General features: G+C 46.9%; 1 protein-coding gene across 6 annotated transcripts in view; it reads left to right on the plus strand.

Annotated features, from left to right (window-relative positions):
- ARSG (arylsulfatase G) overlaps window positions 1-25,680 on the plus strand; it is a 169,059-nt gene that overhangs the window by 109,529 nt on the left and 33,850 nt on the right. For 5 of the 6 annotated variants that reach the window (XM_010353110.2, XM_030924212.1, XM_030924208.1 and 2 more), the window contains 2 exons: window positions 12,834-12,942; window positions 22,119-22,239. In XM_010353110.2, coding sequence (XP_010351412.1) covers window positions 12,834-12,942; window positions 22,119-22,239 — 230 coding nt within the window. Of the gene's footprint in view, window positions 1-12,833; window positions 12,943-22,118; window positions 22,240-23,637; window positions 24,428-25,680 lie in introns of those variants that run through there. The other variant, XM_030924213.1, reaches the window with a different exon arrangement.

The following is a 25,680-nucleotide window of genomic DNA, read 5'->3' on the forward strand; positions in this document are numbered from 1 at the left end:
AAACATTTAGGAGGTATTTGTGTCCAAGGGGTTCGGAGGTGGGCCTGGCAAGATTACCCCCATTGAGGAATGTGTGAGGCAGAATTTTAGATCTGGGACTGTGTATTCTTCCACAGACTAATACACACAATCGCACCATTCTTGAATTAGAGGGAACCAAAAAGGTCTATCTGTCTGTCTGTCTGCCCGTTCTATCTATCTATCTATCTGTCTATCTGTTATCTATCTGTCTATCTATCTATCTATCTATCTATCTATCTATCTATCTATCTATGGAAACACCAATACTCCAAGAGATCAAATAAATTCACATTGCTATAAAGAACTCCCTGAGACAGGGTAATTTATAAAGAAAAGAAGTTTAATTGACTCACAGTTCCTCAGACTGTACAGGAAGCATAGCTAGGGAGGCCTCAGGAAACTTACAATCATGGCAGAAGGCGAAGGGGAAGCGTGTACGTCCTACATGTTTGGAGCAGGAGGAAGAGAGTGAAGAGGAAGGCGCCACTCACTTTTAAACAGCCAAGGCTAATGAGAATTCACTCACCATCGTGAGAACAGCAAAGGGGAAATCTGCTCTCATGACCCAGTCGCCTTCTACCAGGCCCCTCCTCCAACACTGGGGATTACAATTCGTCGTGAGATTTGGGTGGGGACACAGAGCCAAACTATATCAGGCTGTTTTCCCTGCTGTCAAACTCAATCCTGACCTATGGCCCTCAGCTGTCTCCAGGTGGTCTCCACTAGTACTCCCCTCATCGTATTAGTCTGGCAGGATAACTGTAGTTACCTAGAAACTGAAGCATTGTGCACCTCTATTCTGGTGCAGAGAAGCAAATGCTGATTTTTTTTTTTTTTTTTTGAGACAGAGTCTCACTCTGTCACCCAGGCTGGAGTGCAATGGCGTGATCTTGGTTCACTGCAACCTCCACCTTCTGGGCTCCAGCGATTCTCCTACCTCAGCCTCCCAAGTAGCTGGGATTACACGTGTGTGCCACCACGCTCAGCTAATTTTTTGTTTGTTTGTTTTTGTTTTTGTATTTTTAGTAGAGATGGGGTTTCACCATGTTGGCTAGGCTGGTTTTGAATTCCTGACCTCTAGTGATCCACCCGCCTTGGCCTCCCAAAGTGCTGGGATTGCAGGCATGAGCCACCATGCCCGGCCATTATCATTTTTATTTTTATTTTTTTGAGATAGAGTTTCGCTCTTGTTCCCCAGGCTAGAGTACAATGTCACAATCTCGGCTCACTACAACCTCTGCCTCCTGGGTTCAAGTGATTCTCCTGCCTCAGCCTCCCTAGTAGCTGGGATTACAGGCACCCGCCACCACACCTGGCTGATTTTGTATTTTTAGTTGAGATGGGATTTCTCCGTGTTGGTCAGGCTAGTGTTGAACTCCTGACCTCAGGTGATCCGCCCACCTCAGCCTCCCAAAGTGCTGGGATTACAGGTGTGAGCCACCGCAACCGGCCTATTTTTCAATTTTAACCTGATGTCCCTTGGATCAGATAGCTTGACAACTTTAGGAGCAAGTGGCTGCTGGACTGTGGCCATAACTTGTGTCTGGAAATTTGAGTCAGGGGTCAGGAGAGCTGAGTACCACCTCCCGCTAACTTTCTCAGTGACCAGACTATTTTATCTCTTTGAGTATTGGTATTTCTCACTCTCACTCTCTCTCTTTCTCTCTCTATATGCATAGATCTTTTTGGTCCTCTTCAGTTAAAAAATGCTGTGATTTAGTTGTGATTTCTGGAGAGCTGGGTCAAGAGAAGATGCTAAGGAGGACTGGAGGTAGATGGAGGTATGTCAAGAAACAAGAGCCTAGAGAAATACAGCATACACTGGGAGTGGTTTGTTGCAATAGCTGATTACAATTCCTCCTTTCTGTACCTGGGACACCCTTGGGCCAGGCTGCCATCTTCAGTGTTCAGTTAGAAAGCCTGGAATAGCCTGGTGTCAGAAGCCCCATGGTTAAAAGTCCAGAAGGTGTGGAGACCATGGATGTAGGGGAAAGGATCTGCAAGTAAGTGGCTTCTCTGTGGGGAGAAGAATGGACCTGCTGATCTCCTATCTGAGGACTTGCCTTATTGATCTCTTCTCCCTTTATGAGGCAGTTTTGAAATAGTGAGTCAGGCTTAAGAATGTGGAGTGGGACCCCATTCTTTGAGAGAATGATGAGAAATACATTTACTAGCTGGCCAGGTGCAGTGGCTCATGCCTATAGCCCTAGCACTTTGGGAGGCTGAGGCAGGAAGATAGCTTGAGGTCAGGAGTTCAAGACCAGTCTGGCCAACATGGTGAAAACCTGTCTCTACTAAAAATACAAAAATTGGCCAGGTATGGTAGCGGGCATCTGTAATCCCAGCTACTCGAGTGGCTCAGGCAGGAGAATCGCTTGAACCTGGGAGGTGGAGGAGGTTGCAGTGAGCTGAGATTGCACTACTGCACTCCAGCCTGGGCAACAGAGTGAGACTCTGTCAAAAAAAAAAAAAAAAAAGAAAAAAGAAAAAGAAAAATAGATTTACTAGCTGGGCAACCTCCATCTCTCCTTTCCTTCCTTCCTCCTGCAAGCATTTGTTGAGCGCCTACTGTTTTCTATTCCTCCTATTGAGCACCTACTGTGTGCCAGGAACTATGCTCAGTACTGGTGCTACAAAGATCAACAAAGCCCCAACCGCAAGGAATGACAGTCTAGAACAGTGTTTCTTTGATTTTAAAATTAAAGTGTGCAGACCGTCCCCTGGGGATCTTGCTAACATACAGTTCTGACCCAAGAGGGCTGGGTTGCCGATGGGGATTTTGCATTTCTAAGGCACTCCTAGGTGATGCTGATGTGGCTGGTCCAGGGACCGAACTTTGAGAACCACCAGTCCAGAACGTCTACATCTAGACCGTGAGTCTAGAATCATCTGAGTGTAGAACTTTCAACTTTAGACCAATGGTTATGAAAGTGTGGTTCCCCAACCAGCATCATTAGCACCACCTGAGAAATTGTTAACAGTACAAATTTTAGGGCTTCACCCTGGGCCAAAAGAATCAGAAACACTTGAGATGGGTCCCAGGAATCTGTGTTTTAACCAGTCCTTTGGGTGATAATGCAGGTTAAAATTTGAGAACCACCTGTCTAGAGCTACACAATCCAGTATGTCAGGCACTAGCCACATATGGCTATTTAAATTAAAATTAATACAAGTCAATTAAAATTCAATTCCTTGGTCACACCAGCCACACTTCCAGGTCTCAGTAGCCATATGTGGCTACTGGCTACTATATTGGGTAGCAAATAGGCTTCCTTGGGGATGGTTTGCGTTTTGAAGAATGAGTAGGAGACAGCCAGGGATTGGCAGGAGAAGAGGCTCTGGGCGAGGGCAGCAGCCCGGGCAGAGGTGGGAACATCAGGGAGTAGGAGCCGCTCCCTGGAGCTGCCCCTGTGTCTGTGAGTCTGGAGTTTGTGGCGACCAAGGAGAATAGCGAGAGATGGGGCCAGCATTCAACGATCTTTTCAGTTTGGCTTTTATTCTAAGGAAATGTGGAACCATGGGAAGATTTTAAGAGCGGGAGGGACATTATTTAATGTTAAATATAGAGGTGAAATTTACATCACATAAAATTAACATTTTAAATTGTTCAGTTAAGTAGCACTTAGCACCTTCCCTATGTTGTGTGACGACCATGTCTGTCTAATTCCAAAACACTTCTATCACCCCAAAAGAAAACCCTATATCCTTTAATTAATTTATTTATTAATATTTTAGAGATATAGTCTTGCTCTGTCCCCCAGGCTGGAGTGCAGTGGCACGATCATAGCTCATTGCAGCCTCAAACTCCTGAGCTTGAAGGATCCCCCCACCTCATTCTCCTGAGTACCTTGGACTACAGGAGTGTGCCACTGCGCCCCCTGCATTTTTTTTTTTTTTTTCTGAGATAGGGTCTTGCTCTGTTGCCCAGGCTGGAGCGCAGTGGCATCATTACAGCTCACTGCAGCCTCAACCTCCTGGATTCAAGCAATCCTCCCACCTTAGCCTCCTAAGTAGCTGGGACCACAGGCGTGTACTGCCATACCCAGTTAATTTTTCTTTTACTTTTTAAATTTTTTTTTTTTGGTAGAGACAGGGTCTTGCTATATTGCCCAGGCTGGTGTGAAACTCCTGGGCTTAAGCAATCTTCCCACCTTAGCCTCCCAAAATGTTGGGATTACAGGTGTGAGCCACCGCACCTGGCCTATGCCTAGCTTTTAAAAAATATATATTTATTTTGTTTAACCCCATATCCTTTAAACAGTTGCTCACCACTTCCCACTCCCCCTCCAGCATACTAGTCAATTGTTTTAAAAGATCCCTCTTGTATCAGGGGAGCTGAGAACAAGGAGAAGGGCAAGTACCAGTCTCATTTCCACTGATCCAAAAATGACCAATGAGAAAAGCCAGTGACAAAATCTCCAGGAATATCCCCAAGTTCAAAGAATGCCAAAGTTGGAAAAGACTTAAGTCATTTTTTTTTTTTTGAAACAAAGTCTTGTTCTGTCGCCCAGGCTGGAGTGTAGTGGTGCGATCTTGGCTCACTGCAAACTCCACCTCCCAGGTTCAAGCAATTCTCCTGCTTCAGCCTCCTGAGTAGCTGGTATTACACATGTGCGCCACCACACCCGCCACCATGTCTGGTATTTTTAGTAGAGACGGGGTTTCACCATGTGGGCCAGGCTGGTCTTGAACTCCTGACCTCCAGTGATCCACCCGCCTCAGCCTCCCAAAGTGCTGGGATTACAGGCGTGAGTCACCATGCCTGGCCGCCATCAGCGATCTTTATTCCAGCCACCTTATTGGACAAATGAGGAAACTGAGGCCAACGAGAATGGAAGGCATCCCCGAGGCCAGCCAGCAATGGAGGGGCCCACATCCTCTGACCATCACTGGCTCATTCCCCAAGCCACGTGACTGCTCTCACACACACCTGGTTATGCGCGACGGCTCAGCCACCTGGAAAATCCTATCTTGCTCTTTGAACCTAGTAATTGTCAAGGAAAAAGTCTTTAGCTCTTGCGACAGTCTGAATCTTTCTACATCTGTGGGAGGCAGAGAGGGTTTGGAGGCTCAGGCTGGGCTTAAATCTTGACTCAGCTCAGGGCTCAGCATCCTCTTCTTGTTAGGTGGAGTCGTGGACCATTCTCCGTAGACTATTGGGAAAATCAGTGGGGGTACTGCCTGGGACGCTCCCAGCCTTGTGCCTGGCCTCTAATGATAACCCCCATTAGATTCAATTTCTTAATTCCTAGCTGAAACAACCTGACAGGACCCCACCCGTAGAAGCTCTAGAAGGGGACTGGCAAACACCCTGAAAAAGATTCCCTCACTAAAGGATCAGGCAACAAATCGCATGCAGATAACTTTAAAATGTTCAGGGTCTCTTGGGAAACATTGTTCTGAAGCTGAATTTCAGGCACCTCAAGATAACATTCTTTTTTGGGGCAAGGCCTTCCCACTAACTCTGTGGCTTGATGTGGGATTGGTGGGTGACAGCACTTAAATTCATGATCGGGCTGGGGCTGGATGCCATTCCTTTCCTTTCTTGGGAGTCTGAAAGTGAACTTTGCCTGAAAGGCTGCTGCCTGGGGGTAAACACTTCTTCTTCCTCATTCTCCAAAGCAGCTTCCTGTCAACTAACTATGCCATAGCCTCCATCTTCCTCTCTGCCTGGAATGCTGCTGAGGCTCTGGGAAGCCAGGCAGCTCCCTGCTCGGCAGGTGGCCATGTCCTGTGAGTCAAAGGGGCTGGGGTCCCTCTGGCCACCTGCTCCTCCTCACCCAGTTTCCCATCAGTGGGATGTCTGCACGGCTCACTGTACGGGGGCCAGACTCAAGAGTAGATGAAAGAGAGAAGGCGGTCAATGTTTTCGCAACAGAGTAGGACAAACAGTACCGGAGTCGCGCAACTTTCTCCCTGAAGCCAGGCTGCTGCGTCAGGCCACGCGCTGTCTTCCCCTGTTCTCAGGGCCCCCAGGCCCCCCTGCTTGTCTTCCCTTTCCTTTCCTGGCTGAACCGCCCCGCTCAGCTGATGGGATGAGGCAGCGTCTCCTGGAGTCATCTTTTCACCCCGTGCGTGTGGACTGAGAATACTCCACTTGGCTTGTGCCCTGCAGGGGCGAGGAGACACAGAACTGGGGCGGAGGCAGAGCAAAGCAGCCCTGCCTTCTCCCGAAGAAGAAGGGCACGAGTTAGTCACCCCTGCTGTCTCTGAGCCCGCAGCCTGGTCCAGGAGGCCTGGCTCTCACTGCAGCCGTCTTCCCTTCTCCATGCCAGATCTGTTTCCTACCCGGGACAGAACCAACACCTTGTTTTTCCCCTAACTGACTGCTCCTCTGTCTGGAAAATCTTTTCTTGTTTTATTTGAAGAGCAGAACTGTTCCTTCCTCCCCCTTGGTGATGAGGAAACATTCTGTTGAATTTGGCATCCAGGCTCCTAGGAGACCTTGGTTGTTTGTAATCTGATGCTATCAGGTTGTTGCATAATCTTTCCCACTGGGAAGCAGTCTCCGCATCCTGGGCCTTCTGTCCCGTTTGGGGTAGGGGGTGGGGCGGGGAAAAGTCAGAGGTGCCATGGGGTGAGAGAGCGAGGGATAAGGGACTCTGGCTGTTGGCCCTGGCTGGGGCCTGGGCTTGCTGATGGAGACCCAGCAGAAGTCAAACTGTGTCTCTTTCTGGGCCTTTGGCCACCAGGCTTAGTGGAATGTCCTCATCCCATCCTCAGGGCCACCCCAGGCCAGCCGGAGTCCCAGGCTGCCCTGTGTTTCTAGAAAACGAGTACACTGTAGGCATCCTTGGCAAGGGGACATACTACATTTAGAAACAAAGCCTGCTTCTTTATTTTATTTTTGTAGAGACAGGGTCTCACTCTGTTGCCCAGGCTGCAGTGCAGTGGTGTGATCATGGCTCACTGCAGCCTTGACCTCCTGGGCTCAAGCAATTCTCCTGCTTCAGCCTCCCTAGTAGCTGAGGCTACAGCCACCATGCCTGGAACATTAAATTTTCATTTTTTCCTTTTTTTACAGAGATGGGGCAGAGGGGTCTTGCTTATTGCTCAGGCTGGTTTCGAACTCCTGGCTTCAAATGATCTTCCTTGCACTGGCCTCCCAGAGTGCTGGTAGTACAAGTGCGAGCCACTGCACTGGGCTGAGAGCCTGCTTCTTTAGAAGGTTATTAGAATGTGCACTTCTCAGAATAGGCATGCTACCCAGTCACAAATGCTAATGGCTTTGTGGGCCAGGCAGGTGATACAAAGGAACAAATGTTTGTTTTTGTCAGTCATGGGCAGTGTTAGGAATTCAATAAACTGGAGAGAGGACCCTGCCAAATGACATTCAGCATTAGTTAAAAGAAAAACACTATGCATGCCAAACCATACTGTCGGAGGTTGTGCTCTCTGCTATTTTCTTCCTATAGGTAATTTGGTTGGCACTTCTCTGGCAGGCATTATGCAAAAGTACCTTGCTTAAAGCTTTATGTACACTATCTTATATAGCTGTTCCCACAACCCTATGAGATAAATACAGTTGGCCCTTGAGTGACACGGATTTGAACTGCGTGGGTCCACTTAATACATGAATTTTCTTCTGCCGCTGCCACCCCTGAGACAGCAAGACCAACCTCTCCTCTTTCCCCTCCTCTTCCTTAGCTTACTCCACATGAAGACAACGAGGATGAAGCCCTTTATGATGAGCCACTTCCACTTAATGAATAGAAAATATATTTTGTCTTTCGTCTAATTTGATTTTTCCTTCCTTCTTTCCTTCCTTCCTTCCCTTCCCTTTCCTTCCTTCCTTCCCTTCCTTCCTTCCTTCCTTCCCTTCCCTTTCCTTCCTTCCTTCCCTTCCCCTTCCTTCCTTCCTTCCTTTTCTGTTTTCTTTTCTTCTTTCTTCCTTTCTTTCCTTCCTTCCTTCTTTCTTTCCTTCCTTTTCTCTTTTCTTCTTCCCTCCCTCCCTCCCTCCCTCTCTCTCTCTCTTTCTTTCTTTCTCTTTCTTTCCTTTCCTTCTTTTCCTTCTCTCTTTCTTTCTTTCTTTCTCTTTCTTTCTTTTCTTTTCCCTCTTTTTCTTTTTTGACAGAGTCTTGCTGTGTTGTCCAGGCTAGAGGGCAGTGATCTAATCAGAGCTCACTGCTGCCTCAACCTCCTGGGCTCTGGCAATCCTCCCAACTCAGCCTCCCAAGTAGCTTGGACTACCAGCTAGGACTCCCAAGTAGCTGGGACTACCACACTTAGCTAATTATTTATTTATTTGTTTTGTAGAGACAGGGGGTCTCACTGCATTGCCCAGTCTGGTCTTGGACTCCTGGGCCCAAGCCATCTCCTGCCTTGGCCTCCTGAAGTGCTAGGATTACAGTTGTGAGCGACTGTGCCTGGCCAGGATTTTCTTATTAACATTTTCTTTTCTCTAGCTCACTTTATTGGAAGTCTACAGTATATAATACATATAACATACTAAATATGTCTTAATTGAATGTTTATGTTATTGGTATGGCTTCCTGGTCAACATAAGGCTATCAGTAGTTAAGTTTTGGAAGAGTCAAAGGTTATGCCCAGATTTTCAACTGCGTGGGAGTCAGTGCCCTAACTCTTGTGTTATTCAAGGGTCAACTGTACAGTCATTTCCCTGCTTCCTGGCTGAGATGATTGAGACTGAGGGAGGTTTTGAATTCTGCCCAAGGCCACTTGGTTGGCAGGGGTGCCACTGGAGACCTGCCTGCCCCCAAAGACATCGTCCTAATTATTCATTGAATACTTCTTCACCTCTGGTTTTCAGACCACTGACATCAGAATTACCTAGAATCAGAGCCCCACCCTGGACTTATTAAATTAGAATTCCTGGGGATAGGACCCAGAAATCCGTATCTTAGATGAGATCTCTTGTGGTGATTCTTCTGTATGGAGAATTTTGCGAATTTCCTTGTTTGCTGCCTTGCCTTTCTGACTCAGTGAAATATGGCCCTTGGGTCCCAGCCAAGAAAGACCACTATTCCTCCGCGTGGGCAGTGGTGAGTCTTTCTCGGCCTGCCCCTGTCTCGATGCATCATAAAATACCACTTCACTTCCGTAACCAGAGAAGCACAAATAAACAAATTCATGAATCATGGTTTTGTTTATATTTTGGTTGCTGTGGCTAAATATTTATTGCTTTAAGTAAGAGGCTCTGCTTTAATTAGAGTCATAAGTAACCGTGAGTGCATAGAAATGCATTCTCATGGCCATAAGACATGCATTTCTCGACAGAAAGCTGAAGGCAACTAACACTTTTAATGCGCCAGTGCCCGATCAAAGTATGGAAGCTTATCTAAATGAATGAATAGTGTTTGAAATTGAAAAGTGATTAGAAGTTTCATTTATGGATTATCTATTGTTCTTACTTACTATGACTTATAAGGTCATATTTATGACGCTATGGCATAGAGGTATAAAGGCGTGGGCAACAGAAAGCCTGCGGTGACGATGACCATTAGCTACATTTAACTTTGAACTGTGCTGTGTTCTCTTCCCTATCTTGCCCCTTGCCCTCCTTCCCTGGGAATGGGTGGTCTCCACACTAAAGCCCCAGGAGAGGTTTAGAAGATATTGATGTCAGAGCCTCACTGCAGGCCGATTAAATCACAGTCTCTGGGAAAGAGACTTTGGCATGAGTATTTTTTAAAAGCTCCCCAGTGATTCTAATACATATCCAAAATGGGAACCACTGCCCTAGGTTTAGTGAGTGAGGGTGCTGGCTGTGTAGTCAGACCGGCATTCAGATCTTGACTCTATCATTTTCTTTCTTTCTTTTTTTTTTTTTTTTAGACAGAGTCTCACTCTGCCACCCAGGCTGGAGTGAAGTGGCTCAATTTTGACTCACTGCAACCTCTGCCTCCCGGGTTCAAGTGATTCTCCTGCCTCAGCTTCCTGAGTAGCTGGGATTACAGGCATGTGCCACCATGGCTGGCTAATTTTTGTATTTTTACTAGAGATGGGGTTTCACCATATTGGTCAGGCTGGTCTCGAACTCCTGACCTCGTGATCCGCCCGCCTCAGCCTCCCAAAGTGCTGGGATTACAGGCGTGAGCCACCGCGCCCAGCCGGCTCTATCGTTTTCTAGCTATGTGACTTGGGGGCAAATTACTTAGCCTCTCTGAGCTTTGGTTTCCCCATAGTGGCTAACTTGAGAGGGTGTCATAAGGATTCAATGAGATAATACCAGGAAGCATGTATCTTTATGCTGAGGAACACTTAACTTGGTACTTAGTAAGGGCTCAATAAATATAGGAGATGCTATTGTTGTTGTTATTCATATTATGTTTAATTTAGAATAACTACCCATTAGTGGGAGCAGGTATTACTGAAGAATATTGGAGGATTAGGAGTAGCTACCTTAGAATTCAGCCTTTGCTGGTGCAGATGAAACACAACACGCCTGTTTGATACAAGCATATGCATCTCATAATTAGACTATACAACCCCAGGGGCTGACAGAATGCTAGTCAGATCTTTGTAAGTTTTGTCCACTGCTAGGAGTACCAGTGAGAAATTGGAATTTATAGCAAGACAGTATCTGCGTTGTGGGTGATACATAAATATTTAAGAATTGCTTGTTCACACTCTAGACCCTTTTAAGACGAATCCCTTTAGAATACAAGATCTGTGGGCCTGTGATCATTTGCATGGCTGGCATATATAATTGTGTCTTCCTGTTAGAGCCAGAACCCAGGGTGTAGCCTGCGCTGGCCGACTAGTCTCTGCAACAGAAAGATGGGATTGCTCCTTAAGTGACCACACTAAGGGACTTCTCTCAGCCAATCTTTTTCTTTCTCCTAATTCCTGAATCTTTTGCAAGGAGATTGTCTGCTTTGTTGACTACACCTGTTTTATAACTAGCTGGATTCCTCCAAACCCCTCCAGCTTTCAATCCTTTGCTGAAATAAGACAAGCACATTGAAATGTTTTTCTCTGAAGAGCGTATTAGGAAAGCCAGTCAGCTACAAGAGAGCAAAACAAAAGGTTGTGGCAAACGAGAAGAATCCCTAGTGGTGAAGACCGATGAGCAAATTTATTAATTAAAGATCAGTTTATCCTTCTGGAAACATCCTGGAGGCAGAGACCAAATCCTGTGTTCAACCCTGGTGCCACTGCCCACCCCAGTGCCTTCTGCTGGACCAATAGAGCTAATGGCTTGTTTCCTGGAACTACAGCCTCGATCCTTCCTTAGCATCTGGCCTCAAAGATTAAGCAAGACTATTTGAATATTGTACACCATGGACATGCAGATAAACAGACTCCCCGTTTTCACCCACCCATACCCCAAGCATCCACAAAGATGCCCCCATGGGGGTGGAAATATCCACGAAGCCCCAGCACATGCTTTTGAGCGGATGCTTCCTCCCTGCGCTTTGGCCCTAAGCTGAAGCATAAGTCATACATTCCAAAGCCACGTGGAAATGTGTTTTATGCTTGCTGGAGTTCTGGATTCTTTGTTCCAAGTGCGTGAATAAATTGGAGGGAGCTATATGTATTTATGGGAGACGTGGCTCTCGATAGGAAGGATGTATTTGAGAAATGCTGGGCTAGATCAAAGAGCGTCTCACTCAGCCTGCAGAGACCCCAATTGGATTTTTGAACCCCACACCCTTAAACATAAACAGTCCATAGGACGTAAGTTATTTTGTGTTTTGTTTCTTACTTCAAAACTTGAGGGACTCCAAAGCTGGTTATGAAAGAGTCCTAAGAATGCTGAGCATTTCCCGTGTGGTGTGCTGGGCCAGGGACATCAAAGGTTCTGTTTGCAGCAGTGCTAGTACAGGGCGACAGAAGCCTTCATCTTGTTCCTCCCCACGCTCCTCCCCACATAATTGCTTTTATTATTCACACCAGCCAAACAAAGGGAAATTGCATGACCACAGTGTGTGTCAGCCACACACAGCACTTGCGTTGGAAAGGCCGTGCACACGCTAACTTTGTGGGATCCTTGGCCCTTGGCTCAACCAGGATGAGGGTGGGGTGTGTGTGGGGGTGGTGGGATGGCCGTGGTTCATGCAACCCAACATGTATTCAGGATGTTTCCATCAAACATGACCTCATCTCTTCCAGCCCGCTAGCCATCATTATACTGGTGGTCGCTTTTGACTTAATGGGTACAAAAATAATTCCTTTAATAACCAAAGTGGAAATTCATAGATTGCACGTAGTTGGTTCTTACCTCCTCCAGGAGGCAAGAGGTTGGAGCTATTACTGACACTGTCTCCATAACATCAGAACAACTCATTAATTCAAGGAAAAACAAAGCAAAGCAAAACAAAATAAAGCCATAAAATCCATGCCAGATCGGTTCTTGGACATTGAGCAGATCAAATAGCTGCAGAAGTTTCCTTCTTTTTCTCTTCTTTAATAGTTGTATTTCTTCATCCTAAACAGACAGTCACATTATGATCACGAGGAAGAGAAGTTCACTCACTCAGCAAAGATTCGTTAAGCCCCACTATGTCTTAGGTGCATGAGACTGATGAAGTCTCATGGTGTTGAGACACACAACATGCAAATCAATAAATGAAAAAAATAATTTACAGTGGAGAAGGTCTCATGAAGAAAATAAAATGAGGTGATTCAGTAGAGTGAGGCAACGTTTTACATCTGAAGTCCAGTAAAATAAAAAGCATATATTGAAAGACACTAGCTAGTTGAAGGAAATAGCTAGTTACCAAAAAAGTCATTCCTTTGTTGGGGTTATTGGAAACTCAGAAAGGGGTTCTCCCAGAGACTAACTCTTAGCTGAAAAGAAATCTGGAGTTATCACCATGGATGAACCAGCTGCTCCCCTCCTCTCACAGGGGGAAGTCCAGCCAAGCAGACGACCTGGGAAGGAGGGCACCGGGTCCCGGCACTGGCTTACTGGCCTGGCAGAGTTCCAGTTAATGTCACCAGCACTGCCTTGTTAAGGTATGAGACCCAAACTACCTTGAGATGTCGGGGCCCAGAGCAAGAAAAGTCATGGAGGCATGGGTGGCTAGATGGAGGCATGGGTGGCTAGAGGCCTCAGGAAGGTCATTCACCACTTGCCTTTTCCAGGTGTTCCCAGACACTTCCAAGACTGATTGCAGAAGTAATGAAAGTAATAGTGAAGTGGAGCCACGTGTGGGGGCTCACTTCTGTAATCCTAGCACTTTGGGAGGCTGAGGCAGGAGGATTGCCGAGGCCAGGAGTTTGAGACTACCCTGGTCAACATAGCAAGACCCTGTCTCTGAAAAGAAGGGAAAAGAAGAGAAGAGAAGGGAGGGGAGAGGAGGGGACAGGAGGGGAGGGGAGGGAGAAACAGTGAAGTGGGACTCGAGCCATCTTCTGGGAATAATGCCTGAGTGAAGAAGGGATTGGTTGGTTTCACGTACATCAGCATTGGGTCCTGGCTGTGTCTGCTGGAGAGAAAGTCGCAGAAAAGGCGGCAACAGCAGCATCTCCCCTCTAAGCCTGGGCCAAGCTGACCGAGGCAGCAGATCTTTTGAGCCCTGATTATTCCATCCTTGGGGTTAAGGCAGGTGTCTTAGGGGTGGCTGTGAGAAGCCAGCTAGTCTCTAGCAATTCGATGGCCCCAAGAAAGGAGTCCAGATGTCCACTTTCCCTGGAGGAGGGTGGAGAAGAAAGGTGGCCCCTCCAGGCCATTAGGGAAAGAATGCATCCTTAGGTGAAGACATTCCTCCTGCCTCTGGCCATGAAGCTTCTCAATGAGCTAAGTGTCTGGGTGCTTCCTTTATTAGAAGGAAGCTCACTGCGTAGCTCACTGCAGGCCCATCATATCAGGTAAATGTGATATCTCACCATGACTCTTATCCCCGCATTAAGGCAGATCCAGGAGGCCATCTCCATGGCAAAGAGCTTGGCTGTACAGCGTCTATGTGAAAGCAATGTCTTCCCAGCTATGGAACTATGACTTATCCTGGGGACATTTCACTAATTCAGAGAGGACCTTTCTCTCTGTGGTTCTGCCCTGTGTTCACTAACAAGGGGGACCCTCCGTAGAACCCTGTGTTCATTCATGTGCTCAGAAAACTGCTGGTTAAAGACCAATTTCCTAATTCCAGAGGTTCTTTGCAATTAGCCCAGTGAGTCCTGGCGTAAAGAACACAGCCGAGTAGAGGCAGGCAAGCTTTCTTGGCACCCTCTGACTTCCCGAGATCCAATGGGGAGGAGGGGAGAGACTCAAAGTCCGGGGGAAAAGGGTAAACAGCTCTGAGGGCCAAAGTATGGGGTGGTGGGCGTCACCCCTGGCAGCCTGTGGGGCCCCCAGGAATTCCGGGTCAGGCCTGTACAGTCAGGAGGGGGCAGCGTGCTGTCAGCGGGCACCAGCAGGTGTGACAACAATAGCAGAGCCTGGAATCTGTGATGTCAGGCTGCCTGGGAAAAGGGCCAGGCAGGCTGCTTTTTATAGGGCTGACTTGATGTAGTCAAAGTGCTTATCGAGAGGGGCCAAGTGTTCACGGGCTGGGCTGCACAAGTAACTCAGCCGTCTCTCAAGTTGCATCACAGAAAGCCAAGCAGTGTCTTCTCATTGGAGAATGGTGTTTGCATCTACGGTCAACCATGATAAAACTGTCTCATCTGGTTGATAATGTAGGGTCTTAGAGGAGACAGCTGACTGAGGGGATGGTTTGGTGACCCAAGGCAGCGAGTTCTTGGTACAAGGCAGTGTCTGCCTGAGGGCCCCTGGAATTGTACCAGGACAATATCAGTACACCATATCGGCACCTCCTAGGACATACACTAGGTTGGTGCAAAAGTCATTGTGGTTTTTGCCATTACTTTTAGTAGCAAAAACCGCAATGACTTTCACACCAACCTAATATATAGTGTATCACACACACACATACATATATACATTTTATTTATTTATTTTTTTTTAAGAGACAGGGTCTCACTCTGTCGCTCAGGCTGAAGTGCAATGCCGAGATCAGAGCTCACTGCAGCCTCGAACTCCTGGGTTCGTGTAATCCTCCCATCTCAGCCTCCCGAGTAGCTGGGTCTACAGGCATGCGCCACTCTGTCTGGCTAATTTTTAAATTTTTTGTAGGGACGGGGTCTCTTAATGTTGGCCAGGCTGGTGTGGAATTCCTGGTTCCAAGCACTCCTCCCTCCTGAGCCTCCCAAAGCACTGGGATTACAGGCATGAGCTATCACACCCAGCCAAGGCTAGTTTTTGGTGTTAAATTAGGCTGGATTTCAGCCAGTCAGTTTTACCTCTATAGATTTACCCTCTTGCTGTTTCCCATGTGAATCCATGTTAAGCAAATTTGGGTGGAGTTTCCTTACTGCCTGGGCAGGCTGTGTGTGTGTTTCTGTTTCCCTTGACACCTCAGGGTCAGCTCGACAGAGAATGGTAGCATGATCCAAATTCAAGACATTGATGCTAATGCTTCATGCTGTTGGGAGCCCAGCCCAGCACTCCCCCGTCCCCCGCCCCAACTGCATATAACCTACTCTCATTCTATTGCTTGAGGAATATACATCTTCCAGATCAGAGATAACTCCCTTAAGCCACTAACAGCTAAAGCCAGAGTCCCTTAAACCTATATCCTTGAGGCCCTGAGGAATTATGAGCATCAGAGAGTGGTCAGGTTGATATAAATATGAATACAGAAAAGTAAAAGAGAATGTGTGGGAGAGGGGGTGGGGGATCCATTCACATGGATCCCATTGGTTTTAGAGATAACCAATGTTAATATCAGTGTGCACCCGGGTGATGTCATAAGATGAAAGAAGGGCTTTGCACATGACCCGCCTCTACAGACACAAGTACAGAATGGGGAAAAGACATTTATTCCACAGATATTTATTGCCATGTCCAACTATGGGTCAATCATTACTCCAGGGACTGGGGAGGTGGCAGTCATGAGCAGGCCAGACAGAAAGCTCTTTCTTTAGGGGCTACCTTACCTTCAGGAGGGCAGGGCTTTGGCAGCACATGTGAAAAAGTTGCAGTAGTTTTAACCTAAAACTGTGATGCAGGCTTTCCCAACTGTGGCGTGGTTGAGATTTTGGACTGGATCGCTCTTTGTTTTGGAGCACTGTCCTGTGTGCATTATAGGATGTTTAGCAGCAGCCCTGACTTCTACCTATTAGATGCCAATCGTATCCCCACCCCACCCCCTAAGTTGTACAATTAAAACGTTTCCAGACAATGCCAAATGTCCCCGGGGAGGATGAACTCACTCTGGCTGAGAACTACGGCTTAGCGGAAGCTCTTTTAGCCATATACAAGAAGGGGAAGGGCCTGCTCTGCCTCTGAGCTGGGAGACCCCCATCTCTGCTCTGAATGAGGATCCATCCTTCAGAGATGAACTGGGGCAAGTATGAGGTGACCAAAATGTCAAAAAGGACTTGAAACAGTCTCATTTGAAAAACAGCTAAGGCCAGGCGCGGAGGCTCACGCCTGTAATCCCAGCACTTTGGGAGGCCAAGGAGGGCAGATCACGAGGTAAGGAGTTTGAGACCAGCCTGACCAACATGGTGAAACCCTGTCTCCACTAAAAATACAAAAATTAGCCTGGTGTGGTGGCCCGTGCCTGTAATCCCAGCTACTCAGGAGGCTGAGGCAGGAGAATTGCTTGAACCCAAGAGGCGGAGGTTGCATTGAGCCGAGAGCGTGCCACTGCACTCCAGCCTGGGTAACAGAGTGAGATTCTGTCGCCAAAAAAAAAAAAGAAAGAAAGAAGAAAGAGAGAGAGAGAGAGAAAGAGAGAGAAAGAAAGAAAGAAAGAAAGAAAGAAAGAAAGAAAGAAAGAAAGAAAGAAAGAAAGAAAGAAAGAAAGAAAGAAAGAAAGAAAGAGAAAGAAAGAAAAAGGGAAAAATAACTAAAGCTGCTGTGTAGCCAGAACAGGTAATCCCCTGGGCTCCCTCGTGGCTCCTTCCTTCCTTCCTTCCTTCCTTCCTTCCTTCCTTCCTTCCTTCCTTCCTTCCTTCCTTCCTTCCTTCCTTCTTTCCTTCTTTCCTTCTTTCTATCTTTCTTGATGGAGTTTCACTCTTGGCACCCAGGCTGGAGTGCAATGGCATGATCTTGGCTCACTGCAACTTCTGCCTCCCGGGTTCAAGTGATTCTCCTGTCTCGTGCCTCAGCCTTCTCAGTAGCTGGGACTACAGGCATGCACCACCACACCCAGCTAATTTTTGTCTTTTTAGTAGAGAGACTGGGTTTTATCATGTTGGCCAGGCTGGTCTCAAACTCCTGGCCTCAAACGATCTGCCCAGCAGGCGAGGCGTTTCTGCATCCTCCTTGCCACTGCCCCATCTCCACTCCTAGGTTCCTTCAGCAACTCCTTGGATAAGAACACAAATATGCACCCTTCCTACGAACAACCTTCTGAGCCTGGGCTGGCCAGTGCCACAGGAAAGAAAAAGTACAATTTTCATAAGGGCAATGCAACCTGCAAAGATGTCACCCTGCCCACTCTGAGGACAGCCTTTTGTGCCATTGTGCAGAGGAATCTCAGCCCTCTCCTGTCATCATGAGTGGGCTCATGGCTGCCCTTGTCACAACCAAAAAGCCCACTGAAGTGGGGTTTCATCCCATCAAAGGCCGGGAACCACTTCTCCATCAGACCCATGAGGCACAGTGCCAGAGTCCACGGAATTTTGGAATTTTTTTTTTTTTTTTTTTTTTTTGAGATGGAGTTTCCCTCTTGTCATTCAGACTGGAGTGCAATGGCATGATCTCAGATCGCTGCAACCTCACCTCCTGGGTTCAAGCGATTCTCCTGCTTCAGCCTCCCGGGTAGCTGGGATTACAGGTGCCTGCCACCATGCCTGACTAATTTGTTTTGTATTTTTAGTAGAGACAGGGCTTCGCCATATTGGCCAGGCTGGTCTTGAACTCCTGACCTCAGGTGATTCACCCTCCTTGGCCTCCCAAAGTGCTGAGATTACAGGCATGAGCCACTGCGCCTGGCCCTCTTTTTTTTTTTTTTTTTTTTTTTCTTTTTTTAATGGAGGAAGAGACCCATGAAGGCAGAAATGACTGCCTTCACTTTCATGGACTGTGGAGCCATGAAAGCTGGAATGTGGCTCTGCCAAAAGTCAGGCATCGAAATGAACAGGGGAAACTTTAAAGTATAGGTTTGTATTTATTTTGTCTCTTTCTCTGAGGTTTTAAAGACTCCCAGGCCCAATTTCTTCGGTGGAGTTTGAGGTTTGGAGTAGCTGGGGTGCCCTTGGCAGCCTTAGTAGGGCAGATGCTTTCTTCAAGTTCACGTGTAGGCTGGGGGCGCAGCCCTGGGATGACACTGGGCTGCAAGTGCCAGGGAGTGTCTCCCTCTTCCAGGGCTAAGCTCAGGGGCTTGGCCTTTTCTGTTACTTAAGGAAGGACTATTTGACAGCCCAAGCTTGCCAAATTGGGATGGGGTTGCCTTGAGTGGCCTGAGTCACTGGACATGTTGAAGCTTTTCTCATGGGCGAGAGGCTTTCTTTGGACTCTGGGTGGACTAGGTACCTCTGAAGTTCTTGCCAAAGTCTGAGACATTAGGATTCCGTGAACATTAGATTCAGTGCTATATAATTAGGATGCTAAACCCTAGGAGAGAGTGGTGGGGGGAAATCAGATGGACAAAGAAAGTACACAATACTTTCCAAAATCGAACGCAGATCCTGTTTCTCTTGCTGACTGATTTGACCCATCTATGACGCTGATCTCTCTTAGGGGCACAATTTAGAGAAAACTCGATCAAACAGCTCCAAACCACCGCGGCCTTTTCAGACTGCTTTGCGGTCCTCTTTGCTTTCTGGTTTGTGGCAGGAACCCTGGACTCTGGACAGGTTTCTGGACTGTTCCATGCTCTGTGAGTGCTGACTCTGCATTCTTGACTTTGCATCAGAGTGGGATGCCAGGTCCTGGAGCTTGTTTCTTAAGAGATAAGCTACCAACTCCATGGACTGTGGGAGAGAAAGGCAAACAGAAACACTCTGTACTGTAGTCACTGGAGAGATTCTGCCTGGGGTTGTAGGTAGCGCCCTGCAGAGGAGAAGGAGGTGGCCAACAGGAGACGGAGCCTCAGAGCAGGTCCTTTCTGCAGCCCCCTTACAGGGCGGATATCCCCCCAGCCCCTCAGATATCTGATTGGGGAAAGTGGGGATCTGTGGCCCTGGAGGCTTCCCGGTGAATGGTACATGCAAAAGCCTGAAGTCTGCTGCTGCGCCCAGCCTCAGGGCTACCAGGGCCTCTTTCTTGGGAAAGTCCAGCTTCCCATTAGCTCAGCCCTCCTGGCTCCAATAAGCCCCGCTGACTTCCAGTTGGCCTGGCCATCAGATAAACGGCTCTGTTGAAGGGGCAGCCTCTCTATTCTTGCTGAAGACCTTTTTTCCCCCAAAATGAGCACAACAGGCTGGAGGAGGATGTGCCACAGGTAGAGTAACCTTGCACCATATGACTTAAAAAAAATTCGCATGAGCAAAATCCACTAAAATACGAACAATGGCTGCCTTTGGGTGATGGACTAAGTGTGTGTTGTTCTCTCTTATATTTTCGAATGCTCTCATTTTTTCTACCGTAAACATTCACTATTTTTATTTATTTATTTATTTTTGGAGACAGAGTCTTGCTGTTTCACCCAGGCTGGAGTGCAATGGTGCAATCTCAGCTCACTGCAACCTCCACCTCCCAAGTTCAAGCCATTCACCTGCCTCAGTCTCCCAAGTAGCTGGGATTACAGGTATGTGCCCCCACACCCAGCTAATTTTTGTATTTTTACTAGAGACAGGGTTTTGCCATGTTGGCCAGGCTGGTCTCAAACTTCTAACCTCAGGTGATCCACCCACCCCAGCCTCCCAAAGTGTTGGGATTACAGGTGTGAGGCACCGCACCTGGCTGCAGTCACTACTTTGTAATGGACTAAAAGAGCTAAAATAAAGAGGCTGGAAAGTTTCACGTATCATGGCATTTTGAACAAAAACTAAATCTTTTATAATACAGAGACCCACCCAATGGAAAATGCAGTGAATATTCTCTTGTGGACACCTGTCCCACACTGTTTCTGAGCAAATGGCTGTCACCAAGCTGGTGACAGGTAGAACCCCTCAGTTCTTAGATGGGCTCACAGGGATTACCCTTGGGAATCATTAACACATAAACATCCAGTGAGTCCTTTCTGAGTGCCAGGTCTTCTCTGTGCTTTACATGTGTGTTTCATGCACACAACCACCTGTAAGCGGGCACCAATACAACAGTCCTCCTTCATCCACAGTTTCACTTTCTGCAGTTTTAGTTACCTGTGATCAACCATGGTCTAAAAATACTAAATGAAAAATTATAGAAATGAATATAAGTTTTAAATGGTGCACATTCTGAAGAGTGTGGTGAAGTCTGGCACCGTCCCACCCCCTAACGCCCAGGACGAGTCAGCCCTTTGTCCGGTGGATACACGCTGTGTACGCTACCTGCCTGGTAGTCACTTACTAACCATCTCAGTTATCAGATTGATTGTCAAGGTATAGCAGTGCTTGTGTTCCCGTCATACTTATTTTTAATTACTAATGACCCCAATGTGCAAGAGTAGTGCTGGTAATTCGAATATGCCAAAGAGAAGCCAAAATGTGTTTCCTTTAAGTGAAAGGTGAAAGTTCTTGACTTAATAAGGAAAGAAGGCTGAGTGCAGTGGCTCCTGCCTGTAATCTCAGCACTTTGGGAGGCTGAGGCAGGTGGATCATTTGAGGTCAGGAGTTCAAGACCAACCTGGCCAACATGGCAAAACCCCATATCTACTAAAAATACAAAAATTAGCTGGGTGTGGTGGCATGCACCTGTAGATCCAACTACTTAGGAGGCTGATGCAGGAGAATTGCTTGAACCCTGGAGGCAGAGGCTGTAGTGAGCCAAGTTTGCACCACTGCACCTCCAGCCTGGGCAACAGAGCAAGACTCCATTTAAAAAAAAAAAAAAAGAAAGGAAGAAAGAAAAAGAAATTATATGCTGAGGTTGTTAAGATCTATGATGAGAATGAATCTTCTATTTTTTTGTTTTTTCTTTTTGTTTTTTTGTGGTAGAGATGGGATTCTGCCCTATTGCCCAGGCTGGTCTCAAACCGCCCATTGTTCACATCACCATTGTTCAGCCATTATTCACACTTTGGTGGATTTTGTTCATGTCAGAACAAAATCAACTGATCCACCCACCTTGACCTCCCAAAGTGCTGAGATTACAGGCATAAGCCACCAAGAATGAATCTCCTATCCATGAAATTGTAAAGAAGGAAAAACAAATTTGTGCTAGTTTTGCTGTTGCGCCTCAAACTGCAAAAGTTATGGCCACAGTTCATGGTAAGCACTTAGTTAAGGTGGAAAAGTCATTACATTTTTGAGTGGAAGACATGAACAGAAACGTGTTCTGATTGGGTGCAGTGGCTCATGTCTGTAATCCCAACACTTTGGGAGGCTGAGGCAGGAGAATCACCTGAAGCCAGGAGTTTGAAACCAGCCTAGGCAACATAGCAAGACCTTGTCTCTACAATAAATAACTAAATAAATAAACAAATAATCAATAAAACAACAAAGAAATTTTGTAGGTGTGGTGGTACATGCTTGTAGTCCCAGCTACTCTTGGAGTCAGATGAGAATTACTTCAGCCCAGGAGTTCAAGTTTACAGTGAGTTGTGATCACACCACTGCACTCCAGCCTAGATGACAGAGCAAGACCCTATCTCTAAAAAAATAATGAATAAACATGTTTGATTTATGGCAATCGGGTTCGGTACAATCCAAGGTTCCAGGCATTCACTGGGGCTCTTAGAATGTGTCTCTCTCTGATATGGGGGGCACTACTATATTATTAAAATATCATACATATTTTAGAGAATTGAAAACTGAGGCATTGAGAGGCTAGATATGTGGCAGAGCTGGGATTTGAACCCAGGCAACACCTGGCTGCAGAGCCTGGGTGCTGAACCACTGTATCATTCTGCCTCTTGTAGGAGCAGAAATCCAGGTGGAACTGAAAGGAAAAACAAACAGGTAGAGAAGGTAAGCCAGGCCATAGGAGAGGCTGTTGGTGCTTGCTCTGGGCTGATTCAGGTGGGTGTTGACACAGCAGGGTCAGAGAGTGAGTCAGAAGAGCTGGGGCCAACTCAGTCTTGTTATTTCTGCAGTGTGCTGGACATTTTTCCGACTGTGGTAGCACTGGCCCAGGCCAGCTTACCTCAAGGACGGCACTTTGATGGTGTGGACATCTCCGAGGTGCTCTTTGGCCGGTCACAGCCTGGGCACAGGGTAAGTGGAAGACGTACGTGCCCACACGTAGGCTCTTTAGGAGGCTGGTCTGTTGCCTGTCACCTCTGTGCAGACAGAACCATCCTCAGAAGATGCAAACAAGTGGCTGGTTCAGACCCCAAAAGGTGAAGCATTTGAGATGAGCCTCTTTCCACCCCCAATCCCCAGTCCAGATTTATATTTAACAATTTGGCTTAGGGTGGGTGTATATATGTTCTCATTGCCTATAATGGGCAACTTTTCTGTCATGTATTTAATTTAATAACATAACTACCCAGCATGTTTTGTCAGATGAGATGACTGACTAGTGTCTGCAACTTATTTATTGTGAGCCTTTCCCTCTAGAATGGAAGTTTCTTGAGGGCAAGAATCTGAGTCATTGAGTTCAGCTCTCAGTTCTCACTGCCTGCAGTCAGCGAGCATTCAGTCCACGCAACCTGGATGAACCAATGAAGGACCAAATGAACAAATGGGTGAAAGACCCTTTGGATGGCAGGTCCAGCAAGGGCCTTACATCCAACATTCTCCCAGCTCTAGAGGGCTCAGCACACTCTCTGTAGCCTGTTTTTTTGTTTGTTTTGTTTTGTTTTGTTTTGTTTTGTTTTGTTTTGAGATGGAGTCTTGCTCTGTCACCCAGGCTGGAGTGCCGTGGCGTGATGTCAGCTCACTGCAACCTCCGCCTCCCGGGTTCAAGTGATTCTCCTGTCTCAGCCTCCCGAGTAGCTGGGACTACAGGCCTATGCCACCATGCTCAGCTAATTTTTGTATTTTTGTATAGGTGAGGTTTCACCATCTTGTTCAGGCTGGTCTCGAACTCTTGACCTCAAGTGATCAGCCTGCCTCGGTCTCCCAAAGTGCTGGGATTACAGGCATGAGCCACTGTGTCCGACCTGCAGCCTGTTCTTGACCAAGAATTCCTTGGCAATGGCTTTGGGCTTCCACTTCCCAGCGTCACCTCCTCAATGTCCCCTTTTTGCACTCTGAAGCACTCATTGGCAGTGACAGCCAGGAAATGTCAGGCCTCATGGCCTTTCCTTGTAATTTCCCTGTGTTTCCTTTCACCAAAAGGAAGAGGAAGCAGGAGGAGGCAAGGAGGCGGAAGGAGCACAGAGTCCCTTCTGCAACGCCCTGCAAATGCATGGCTTCTTGATGAGGGACCCACACATCAAAGGGTCTATTTATGTCTTTGCTAAGGGTCACATGGAAGTGACTCAAATGTACACAAATGTCCTGTGGCTGGTAGTTATCAAAGCTGCCCTTCCCACCCAGCCTCCCCCAGCAAACCAAAACATGAGTCTTCTATGGGCCATCAGCACTTCTGTGCACATGAATGCAGGTTTTAGGGGTTGTTGGATGAGATCTGAGAGGTCTTCTGAAGTCCTGCTTCTCCCTAAGCAGGAGCAGCCAAGCAGGAAGATGGTTTCCGCCTTGTGGTTGGAAGTTAGCAGTATGTGACCCTGGAGAGTTGTCACAGACGTCATTGGAGAGGTGCTCTGGAGTGTTTATTATCGTGGCTGCTAGGAATAATTGGGGTCATCAGGAAGTGCTTCAAGGACTGTGGTCTCCTTGACGTTGTCGGTACTGCCTGTGGAAGCCAGCTCCTTCATGTACTAACTTCCTTTCTCAGACAGGAGAGCTCTGCTCTTGCTCTAACTGGAGTTTTGCGCAGGCTCGCAGAGACCCCATCCTAACTAGTGCCCAGCTGGGTTAGGCCCAGGAGCCAGATTGGAAAACCAGATACAAGTCACAGCATCGTCGTGGGGATGTATGATGGGGTGATTAACGCAGCTGGAGTCAGGACTGATTTGCTCCCTAACCACACCACATGGCCCAGAAAGAAACAGCCATGCTTACAGATTGTGGGAAGCGGCTGATGGTATCTTCAAGGTTAAGAGCACATGGGGCTGGCACCTGTGGGTCACACCCAGTCTCCCAGAGCATGGCTGCAGTGTCAGCAAAGACACTTGAGATAAGATTCTGAAGTTTGAGGACAACATGGGTAGTCACTGGATCGGAATTTGGGTTTGGTCTTCTCTGGTCAGTTCTCTCTATTGAAGCAAAGTAATAGGCCTAAAGAAATAAGAGTAAATTGTCTCAAATTTGGAATACCAATGGAGGAGGCTAGAAGGTAAGAATACGAGGAATTATATATACACACACACACAAAATATGCTATACATACCTACATGTATGCATATTGTGCATATGTCTATACATGTGTATTATACATGTGCCTGCATATTCTAGACATGTGTATGCATATGTATGTTTTGTTTTAATTTTATTTTATTTTATTGTATTTTGTTTTTTGAGATGGAGTCTCACTCTGTCACCCAGCCTGGAGTGCAGCGGCACAATCTTGGCTCACTGCAACCTCCACCTCCTGGGTTCAAGCGATTCTTCTGCCTTGGCCTCCCAAGTAGCTGGGATTACAGGCGCACGCAGGCCCAGCTAATTTTTGTATTTTTAGTAGAGACGAAGTTTCACCATGTTGGCCAGGCTGGTGTCAAACTCCTGACCTCAGGCGATCTGCCTGCCTCGGCCTCCCAAAGTGCTGGGATTACAGGCGTTAGCCACTGTGCCTGGCCTGCATATGCATGTTTATATACCATGCATGTATACACATGTGGGCATATGCACATCTGTAAACATACATATATACACATGTATGCATATGCATGCATATACCATACATGCATACACGTTTGCATATGCGTGTGTCTATATAAACATATACGTATGCTTATGTTCATACCCTATACATGTGTACATATGTATGCATATGGATGTCTATGCACATATATGTATACACATGCATGCACACACATACATGGATACATATGCATATATCCAGGCACATACATAGAGATATACACATATATTTATATGTATGTGTATGCACATGTATACATATGTATATACATGCATTTATCGATATACACATACATATGTGTACACAGATGCCTATGTCTGTAACACATGCATACATGTATACATATGCATTTTAAAAGAAGCACAATTTGTATTCACCCTCAGATACATCCTGGGCTTACAAGGATTTCACTATGAGTTGGTTTAGAAACAGTTTCAGTTCCAGAAGCTCAAAGTAACTCCTGGATATTCAGCTGGAAACAATATGCCAACGCTTCTCAGCAATCGGGTCCTTCCCTGTGGCAAACCAAGTAACCAAGAGCTAAGGAGAGAAGCAAGAGAGTTGAGAGGTGTCATGCGCATAATGGGCTCCGGTTCTACACTGGATGGTCTTCTCACAACCCACTCCATCAACCTCTAGGGGCGTTGTGTGGTGATGTTCAAAACCACAGCAGCTGACACCATGCTGCATATTCTTGCATCAGCTCAACCTCCTGCTTCTGATCTTGATAGGTCTGTGTCTAGGCAGTGAGGGGCACCCGGAGAGACATGAGGGCCGGGAAGCGGAGG

This window comes from Rhinopithecus roxellana, chromosome 19 (genome assembly GCF_007565055.1).
Source record: "Rhinopithecus roxellana isolate Shanxi Qingling chromosome 19, ASM756505v1, whole genome shotgun sequence".
NCBI classification, from domain to species: Eukaryota; Metazoa; Chordata; class Mammalia; order Primates; family Cercopithecidae; genus Rhinopithecus; species Rhinopithecus roxellana.